We start from the raw sequence: 10,635 nt of genomic DNA on the forward strand, positions 1-10,635 counted from the left end.
ATTACAAACTACGTGCTCCAGCACGCCGTGTAGCACGCCTTGCTCAGCTATACTGTAGACGGGCGAGGGGTGTTACACTTTAAATTCCTTTTACCCTTTTCTTGTTAGCCTCATTTTGAGCCCTATTGCCCATTACATCCCTAAAAGTTCTTTAATCTCTTGATTGTACTTGCTACATTAGTGGATATAGGGATAGGAAGTTTGCTTATGGGATTAAGAATTTATTCATTCATTTATCAAATTCCATCATTCTATATAGAGGCACTTTTGCTATTGATTGTTCTGCAGTTCTTTTTGACCATGACTTTATCTTTTGATTGTTGGTTTAGGATTTTAAATAATTAATTGACTTTAGGCTAAGTGGTGAAAGTTTGGGTAAGCATTAGATTCTTCACATTTTGAAGGATGGGAGTATGGATTGTTGGTATGGCTAGAGGTAAGCTAAGTTGCTCTAGTAGGTGATTTTCATAACTCCTTGGATAAGGAACCCCAAAATTGCATTATATTTTAAGGTTTGCTTGAGGACAAGCAAAGATTTGAGTTTAGGGATATTTGACATATACATTTTATATAGTCATTTAGGTTGAATTTCATAGTCATTTTATTTATTTGTTAGTCATTTTTAGTTAATTTTATTAGTTATTTAGTTAATTTTCATAATTGTTAATTTTTGAATTAATTTGTAATTTTGTTTTTATTTTGCAGATAAAATGGTATTCTTGACGGACTAAAAGGTAATTGTGTAAGTGAGGAGTAAATTCCAAGTGCAAAAGTGCCAAAAATGAAGCTTGAAAATTTAAAATTTTGAAGTTTGCTGAAATCTGCACAGTCTATGCAGCTTGTGTACAGAAATTAGAAGGAATTTTGAGACCTACCAAAACTTGCACAACCTCTTGCACAGCCTATCCAGCTCGCCTGTGCACTTTCACGGAGAAAGCTTAAACCTATCAAAACTTGCATAGGATATCGCAGAGTCTATGCAACTAGCCTGTGCATCTTCAGGAAGACAATATAAACATGTCGAAACCTGCATAGCCTATATAACTTTACGAGAAATCTCTGGAGCCTGCCAAATGTGCACAAGATCCTGCACAACCACTTGCATAGCCTGTGTACTTCCTCATTAATTGGCTGAAGGAGGAATTTTCTCACACTTATAATGACCTCACACACACCATTTTTAGGGCTTTGTCAAAGAATATAAATAGGACTCTTACCTCATTTTTGCTATAGGAAGAAAGATTGAAAAAGAAGGAAAGAAAGAAAAGGGGAGTCGACACTTTCATTTTTGGACCAGGAAATTAGATTCTTCTTCTCTTCTTCACATTTACTGCACTTCATCTATCGGGTTTTTTTAGTTTTAGTTTATTTTCATAATTTATTTCCTCTTTTACTTAGAATCTCTTGTATTAAACATGAATTGTGAGTAGTTTTCTTTGATTATGGAGTTGAGGATGTAATATTTGAGTTATTTTTATAGATTTGAATCGGGTTAGTCTCAATTTAATGAAATTTATGAGATTTAATCCACTTCTTGTGTGCTTATTTACATGCTTTGTGAAGGGCCCCATTAAGTTATGTTTTTAATCCTTAGTTGAAGGATAGAAAGGAGAAGACCAAGTGATAGATAATCAAGAAATTAGACTTAATTAGCTTAGATCTAGAAATAAACTAAGGATTAAGAGAGCTTAATAGATTGATTAAAGAACCTAATGGGTTTTAGTTAATTTTAAACTCCATGAAAGTGAGATTTAATTAACCAAGGCACTCTTTGATTCACTCGAAAGAGATTTCAAATGATTTTAGAATTGGTTCCCTTTAAACCCATAGATTTCATAGATTGTACTAGTTAGGAAAATTTTAAATTGACTTAAATATGAACTCTTAACTCCAGAATCATTTTGTATCAATTGTTGCTTGAAATTTTACTTTTGAGTGCTTAGTTAAATCTCATTTCATCAATTTTCATTATTAACATTCTCAATTTCTTTATTTAGCCAATTATTAAATTATTCATTGTTTGAATTTAGTTTTGTATTTTCATCCCTTAAATTTTAAATGTTCAAATTTCTTTTATTTCTTTGATTAAATTACAATTTTAGTATAGTTCATTTTACATCAAAAATTCAATTAAAAACACAATTTTTTGTGAGAACGATATCTTTTTCTATATTACTTGAATGACCCATGCACTTGCGGTTGGGCCACATCAACAAGACATTGGCTTTAATGTGGAACCCTTTGTTTAGTTTGAAATTGAATTGAAACCTAAACCCATAATTATAATCAAACTAAAATCGAAACCACTAGTAATTTAGACCAAAATCCTTAAGTGATCCAATCTCAACCCCCCAATCCCAGAGCTAAAACAGTGGATTCCAACCCAAAATTTTTCGGATCAAACCCACGGACAGGCTACCTGATATATATACATATACTTTGTATAAATGGTTCTGATTGAAACTCGAATTTAAAACTTTACAATTTTAAAGATGACTCTAATACAAACTTTACAGTTTTAAAGATAACTCTAATACCACATGGCAAAAGTCCAATTAGTGGCTTCACTTTCAAATATTGGATGGCCGTAAATCACTCGTTTGAAGATCAACATAGATTTCTTTGCCTTAATAATTATTATGTGTATTTTTCCATGCAGACCAATGGTCAGACTCAATAATTTCCTTTTTTTCATAATTTGGATTCTGCAATTGTAGGTCAAAACAGTACACCTGAGCCCTTTACAAAAGAAATTAAATTGCCCAAAAGGCTCTCATCAAAAGCTTTCCCACTTCACCAAAACTCTCCTTTATAAACGACCACGTTTTAAAGTCGGCAAATATAATAATAATATGCACGTAAATTAATTAACATGAAATTTTAGTACTGAGGTCCTGCTAATATCACCTTTTTGTAAGGTTTCGATACTCAATTGGATCATATTTATTTTAAAATTTATGAATTTGTTTTTAGTGGAAAATTTATTTATATGATCGTCGGGGGCCAATTCCACTAAGTGCCAACAAGTGATTCAAAGAAGAAATTTTATTCTATATAATGCCCATTAATTTATAAATAATGGGAAGATGGGTTCAATTATTTCTAAAGCATATCCATATTAATTATCACATAATATTTTAAATAATTTATCTAAATGCGCACACGAAAGCTTAAAAAATAATTTTTATATAATATTCACTTTGGGATATCATATAATACAAAGTTGTTGGCCTCAGGGGACCATTGAATAAAACAATTTTATTATATGGGACATCATTAATTCTATGAATAATATCTCTTATATTAGAAGTTAGCTAGCTATGATTGCTCTTTTTTCTATTTTCTTTTTTTAATTTTTATAGTCAGAAATGTTTATCCATTAATAACAGACAATAGCTGCACAAAAAATTAATATTATCTTTCAATTTTAACAATAAAGTTTAATTAAATATAAAATACAACAATTAGCTTATTAATTAAATCTTAAAATTGAAAATTAATTAGTTTACCTTTGATTTAGGTATGTGTAATACACACATTGCTTGCATGAAGGATCAAAATGATAATTGACATTTTATCGTTTGCTTTTTAAAGTTTATAAAAACTACAAATTGACCCCTCTCTCTATCTTCTCTATCTCTTCATCTCTTCTTCCTTACCCTATTTATTTATTTAACTTAAAAAAAAGTAAAAAATAAAATTTAATTAAAAATTAAAATAAAAAAAACCATTAATTTATTTATATCTCTCTCAATTTCACTTCAAAGTTAAATATTAAAATAAAAAATCTAACAAATATTTAATAATAAAATATTTATTTAAAAATATTTTCTTTAAAAATATTAATTTTATGGAAAATTGATTTAATTTATCAATTCTAAAATTTGATTAACTCAATTTTTATGTTTTTGTGTTAAATTGAATATTATAGAAAAAGGCTAATAAAATTCTACTATTCAAGATTTTAATATTAAGATAAAAATGGAAAGTTTGAAATCAAGAGATTTTATTTAATTTTTATATTTTTTATAATAATAATAATAATTATTATATATTTTTTTAAAGGAATAATACAAATTTGAATTCCTAACCTAGTTATTCACAAAACAAAGGTTCATTTAATGTACGTGTAAACGTTGAACATAAGAAGGATAAATATTACAAACCCCAAATGGTGAAAGCATCAAAGCCTTTGAAAATTTTCCAACATGTGGGCAAGGCATGTCCATTTTCTCTATAAAAGCAAAAGAAAAAACAAGAAGGGTCCCATCCTTATCATCCAAACAAAGAAACTGTTTGGAGTCTTTGAGATGCCACAACTTTGTGTATTGTCTGTTCCTTGTTTTGTCTCATCCACACAATCCTTCCAAATTCACTTGCAGACATAGCTCTGTCCAAACTGTATCATCTTAACCCTAATCTTGCTTATTTATTTGTCATTAATCTACCTAATCTAATTCCATGATAGCCGAACTTTTTTTTTTTCTTTTATTTTCCTATCTTTCACTCGCTTATGCTTGCTCGCTGGCACTCTCTCCGAAATCCCATGAAAGCATAACTTATTTTTCTTTTATTTTCCTATCTTTCACTTGCTTATGCTTGCTCGCTGGCTAGCTATCTCTCTGAAGTCCCATGAAAGCCTAACTTATTTTTCTTTTATTTTCCTTTCACTTGCTTATTCTTGCTCACTGGCTAGCTAGTTATAGCTATATACCATGAGCACTCTCTCTGAAGTCTACACAAAACATCCTCTCAACCTCCAACAAATCATCCCTCTAGACTTTGATTCCATTGGTACTGTGCCTGATTCTCATGCTTGGCCTGACTCCGATGGTTTTGTGTCCAATGACCGGTTTTCGATACCGACGATTGATCTCGAGGACTCTGATGCAGCCAAGCTGATAGGTCATGCATGTGAGATATGGGGTGCATTCCAAGTCGTAAACCATGGTATTCCATTGAATTTATTGGATGAAGTTGAGTCAGAAGTTCGACGCCTCTTCTCTCTTCCTACTACACAAAAGCTTAAGGCCTTAAGGTCCCCCGGGGGAGCCACCGGATACGGCTTAGCTCGGATATCGTCGTTCTTCAACAAGTTTATGTGGCATGAAGGGTTCACTATCATGGGTTCTCCTATGGATCATGCCAAGGAACTTTGGCCCCATGAGTATCAGAAGTTTTGGTAAGTCCATGCACTTCCATGCACGTAGGGAAATGAATAAAGCTGCTTCATCTTGTTCGGAAAAATGACATTAATATGACCTATAGTAATATTTATATGGTGAAGCTGAATCATATATCTATGATTTATAATAATTGCTTACATAAATATTCTTCTTGCACCTTCAAATTAAAATATACCTTTTTCTAAGAATATAAATTAATTAAGTTTCACGAAAATTTTACTAGTATTAGTAAAAATTTCTTTTATAGCAATCTTTTTGGATATCTGTATGGGTGTATGTGTGTAGAATAGTCTCAATGTGTATAATATTAGAAGGTCAGCATATTCATCTTTATCACTGGATAATGTGATTTGAAGTCATTTATTAATTTACCATTTATAGAGTCAGAGATCCTTTTCAAAAAGATTAAGAGATTTTCTTTTTCTTTTTTTTTTTAAAGATAAAAGTACACTCTCACACATAGTGCTTAGGCATCCAAATTCCAATTAGCAATCTTTTCAATAAAGTTTAGCATTTAAATTGAACTCTAATTAACTTAATACCAGAACTTGAAATTTTCTTATGAGTTATTGGTTTTCTGGCGCATGTATAGCTCTATAAACAAGCAAACTATAGGCAGGAAGCTAAAGAAATTAAGCCTAATTAAGCAGAAATTAACTCTCCTAATAATGAATATGTTTACGATCATGTAAACAGTGACGTAATGGAAGATTATCAGAAGAAAATGGAGGAGCTAGCCAGAACCTTAATGCGTCAAATTCTCAAGTACTTAGCCACATCTGAAGAGGAAATGAACTGGGTTGGTTCACTTGGAGGTGCCAGCACTGCTCTGCAGCTGAACTCCTATCCAATGTGTCCAGATCCCCATCGAGCCATGGGTCTAGCCCCTCACACAGACACTTCCCTCTTCACCATATTGCACCAGAGAACCAGCGGTCTACAAATATTGAAAGAAGGAGTTGGATGGGTTTCAGTACATCCAGTCACCAGGGCACTTGTAGTGAACATTGGTGATCTCTTACACATCCTTTCAAATGCTAGGTTTCCTTGCGTTCTTCATCGCGTGGTAATGAAAGAACCTAAACAAAGGTTTTCTGTGGCTTTCTTCTATTCCCCACCTGTTGATTTCCATCTCTATCCACTGGCTTTGAGTTCTGGCCAAATTCCTCTATACCGTTCGGTGTCGGTAGCTGAATATGTTGGCAAGAAGGCCAAGAATCTTGACAAAGCACTTTCTTCGATTAGAATTTAGTGGGAAGAAATAAAAAGTGTCATATGTATGAAAAATATTCACGCTTGTCCTTGAGGAAAGTATGCAGTTTTTTTTTTTTTAATTAAAGAAGGACCCATGAAGGCTAGATGGTTAATTATTGTAAAATTGTATGTTGGTCCTTTGTCTTAGATTATACATGATCTTAGCAGTGTTTAGACCATTTCAGAAATATTAAGCTAAAACAGCACCAATGTGAAAACAGGTATTATTAAGTAATATATATATATATATATACATTGGGATCATTGAAAAAAAAAATCTTTCCTTTTTCAATAATCCATTAGAATCTTGATATTAAATTTCCTTTCAAATATTCTGTTGAAAAAGAGTAATTTTACAGTGAACTTGTTATTTCATGTAAGCATATTACATGAAAAAAAAAACTCAATAAAAAAAATAATAAAGTTAAAAAGGTAGTTATTATTTAAAAAAAATTATTTTTAAAATGTGTATATAATTCCATTTTATGAGATCTATTATCACCCATTTGACATTTTATCACTGATTTGCCATTCTATATATGCAAACTTACATGAAATCACAGGGTTATAATGTAATTTCTTGTTGAAAAAAAATGTAAAGTGTTAGCATTTAATTTAGATAAAATTTTCCTTAAATTTATTTGTTATTCATCTAAGATATAATAAAAATAAAGTCGAACACTTTAAATTTTATAAAATAAAATTAAAATATCTTTTAAACTCTAATAAAATACTGCCATATCAATAAATTGAAAGGCATCTTAATTATACACCAACTATGAGCCAAATGAAGGATCCCATTATGTTGTTGGGTTTATCCGAGTTAAAATAGAGGGTATCTATCATCGTAACCTCTGAAAATTGTCGTATTTTGAGTGTCAACATCGATCAGTGATGAGTAGGCTTTCGTTAATTTCCTAGCTATACCTATAGGTAGAGGCGTAGAGCCTTGACCTGTTTTGTTTTTATTCATTCTGTTGGCCTTTTGAAATGCATCACAGATGCAAAATACATATTAAATTAAGAATTTTATTTAAAAATATAAATTTGGATAATCAATCAATTGAGTATTTACATAATATTCAAACGGAATATACCATTTATATGAGATTTCAAATTTATATCGTTTTTTATAAAAAATAATGTGCAAATGGTGTCGTATTCTCCCTTGTAGCCCTGAAGTTACCTGAATCTTTGGATTTATTATTAATTTAGACTGGATTTATTATAACTTTAATATAAAAATAAATAAATTTATATATTTAATAAATAAATTTTATCATATATTTTATATTTAAATTTATAATATATTAAATTTAAATAAAAAAAAAATTTATACGCCATGGTGTACATATATATTTCACATTGAATAAGAAAACTTTCATCAAGAAGATAATAAATTTATATCAAGAATCAATTAAACCCTTTTTAAAACTAAAATTTTATAAAAGTTTATTTTTTTTAATTTTTATATTTAAATAAAAGAATTTATTTCTTTTTAATTTAAAAAATTATTTTAAAAAAATAAAAATTAATTATAATTGTGTGAAATTTTAATTGAATTTTTTTTTCTTGTAAATAATTTATTCTAAGAAAAAGCCTAAGGATTATATAAACTTAGGGACTTTATCTATTTAAATAAATTCTGACACAATTTCCATACTATTTAGCCAAGTTATGGTGCAACCTGATTATCTTCTTTAAGTGAAAAAGACCAACTACAAGAATGAAGAATATGCCTAGCTCATGTCCATTATTGGTTAAACTCTCACAATAGAAACATATTAAAATTATTATTATTATTATTATTATTGATGAAATTTTAATTAAAATAAAAATTCAATTTCAAACACGAGCTTCATATCATGGAATCAAAACCGATTCATTGAAATCATGATAGGGAATTTGTACATAATTTCTAAGCAAGCAAGCAAGCATATGCATGGTGCTTATAATTACTCGTGATGAGAATCGTTTTCTTGAATCCCTCCATAGCTAAAGCTCATAACACAGTCAACAATAATAATTAAAAGGACAAAAACAGCCTGTTAGACTTGACTTGTCTACATCTTCCACTTGACTGACATTGGAATTTAACCACCGTAGTAGAGTTTTCATTTGGGTTGGCTTCGATTGGGCCACAAAGAGAGAGAGTATAGACGGTGAGTTTGCGTAGTTTAGTTGGAAAATGCTTTCATTTTCATATTTCTATGCTGTACAATCACTCCAAAGTCCAAACTACATCCCACGAAGCACTAGTTTTCTCTCAAACTACAGTCTTCCTTTGCGTTTTGTCCTTACTAATATTTTGGACGTGCATGAGATGGGACAATTTTTCAGATAAAAAAATATACATATAAAGTTAAAAACAAACAAATTTTCAATCCAAGGAGCTATCCACTTACTATTTGTTTTGTTGAATAATATAAAATATGAGTAAAATTTGTAGCTTTTTGTAAAAATTAATTTAAATTTTAATTTTTAAAATTTTTGAACCCCTTCAAATTTTATATAGTTCCGTCACTAGGGATACTAGTCAAAAATGAGGGCGAGTGTTGTTTTGTGGATGTTAGATGAGTTTTATTGCAAAATAAGAAAAAAATTGTTCTTATTTATTAAATCATTTTATAGGTTAAAGAATAATGACTTAATGAGTTGCTGAATCATTCAATGGATTAAAAAATAATGAATTAATGGGCTTAATAATGAGTTGAAATAATAAGGTATACCAAACAATTGGACTTGATATTAAAAGACAAATACTAGGACTGGACTAAGAGAGCAACATGGTTGAACTGGGGGGCAACATGATGGCGTAGAAAAAAAAAGCAAAAAATTCTACATGGCAATGGCCCCTGCCTCTTGGCCTTATCTCCACCAATGACCATGAATTTGTTTTTGGTTCTTTGAGTTTTGAGTTTATAGCAAAATAAATAAGTAAATATTTTTTTTTTTAATATGGGATTGAGAGAATGTGGTTTTAAATCACACACTTGCTAAGTGAATAATATGTTTTTACCTATTTAATCAATCTAAATTAAATTAAATAAGCACACATGCTTGATTTCTATATTTTTTTTAAATAATTTTTTTCAATTAAATTATTTTTTTTAAACATGAAAATTAATAAAAAAAAAAGAAATTAATTGAAATAAATTATTGTAAAATTCCAAATAAGAGTACAATATTTTTTCCATTTTAGACTTTTTAAATGTCTAGTGGTACTCCTAATATGAGTCACTCTAATTCATCAGAATTTCCAATAGCTGAATTATTGTCTAATATATTTAACATTTAAAATAATTTTCTCATTAATATCAATCATTATTAATTCAAATTAATTAATTATCAGTCACTAACAGTTGATTGTCAATTAAATGTTGATATTTACTTGCAAATTTCGAATCAAACTCTTAATATAAAGCATAAAAATTGGCTGGTGAGTGGTGATACTATCTATAAGCTCAATATATGTAAATGCAATAATATGCACGTAACAGGATGTGAATTAATGATAAGTTGACTCCAATCCAAACAAGAAGGATCTTCATTTTTAACATTTAATGTGCATATAGGGGAGAAATGGAGTTTTGTAGAAAATATACTTCGTGTCTACTTAAATAGTCACTCTTTGATTTTTTAGAATAACTTAAAAATTTTAAAAGATGGATAGTGAGACATGATGCTTCTCCGGCTCAACCTAGGGTGATCAGTCATCTGGTCAACATTTTGACGAGATATGAATAGGAATGGCAGTAGGTTGGACTCTTGAAGATATATGATCCCACCAAATCTTAAAAAGATAGGTTAGGGTAGTAATTAATTGGGTTTGAGTTTAAAAAATAATATCAATAATAGATTCGAATCGGATTTAAATTTTATATATTAAGTATTTGTTACTCAAATTTGTTTATATAAATATTTAATTAAATAGTAAAATATATACTTTTTATAATAATATTTATAAATATTTATATATTTTATTTATATAAAATAGAATTTAAATATTTTATAAAATTATTAAAATTTTAAAATATAAATTATTAATAAAAATAATTTTTTAATATATATTATTAATTAAAAAATATAAAATAATAATTAAATTTAAAATAAATACAGTAATTATGAATAAATTTTAATTAGATATAATTAATTAAGTTGATATTTAGATAAGTGATTTTTCTGACACCTATAT

The 10,635-nt window shown here is 29.0% G+C and overlaps 1 protein-coding gene across 1 annotated transcript; it reads left to right on the top strand.

Annotated features, from left to right (window-relative positions):
• Nucleotides 1-4,533: 4,533 nt before the first annotated feature.
• LOC110662120 (gibberellin 3-beta-dioxygenase 1-like) lies at nt 4,534-6,675 on the top strand. Its single transcript, XM_021820996.2, has 2 exons — nt 4,534-5,182; nt 5,883-6,675. Exons 1-2 carry the CDS (start codon nt 4,716-4,718, stop codon nt 6,436-6,438), a joined length of 1,023 nt encoding a protein of 340 aa, XP_021676688.1. The 5' UTR covers nt 4,534-4,715; the 3' UTR covers nt 6,439-6,675.
• The last annotated feature ends 3,960 nt before the right edge of the window (nt 6,676-10,635 follow it).

Source organism: Hevea brasiliensis, chromosome 11 (genome assembly GCF_030052815.1).
Source record: "Hevea brasiliensis isolate MT/VB/25A 57/8 chromosome 11, ASM3005281v1, whole genome shotgun sequence".
Classification (NCBI taxonomy): Eukaryota; Viridiplantae; Streptophyta; class Magnoliopsida; order Malpighiales; family Euphorbiaceae; genus Hevea; species Hevea brasiliensis.

Bases quoted from the DNA above. Each gene is read 5' to 3' on its own strand.
- LOC110662120 (XM_021820996.2), top strand. From the start codon at position 4,716: ATGAGCACTCTCTCTGAAGTCTACACAAAACATCCTCTCAACCTCCAA. The intron at 5,183-5,882 runs GTAAGTCCATGC...TCATGTAAACAG, and splicing joins CATGAGTATCAGAAGTTTTG to TGACGTAATGGAAGATTATC.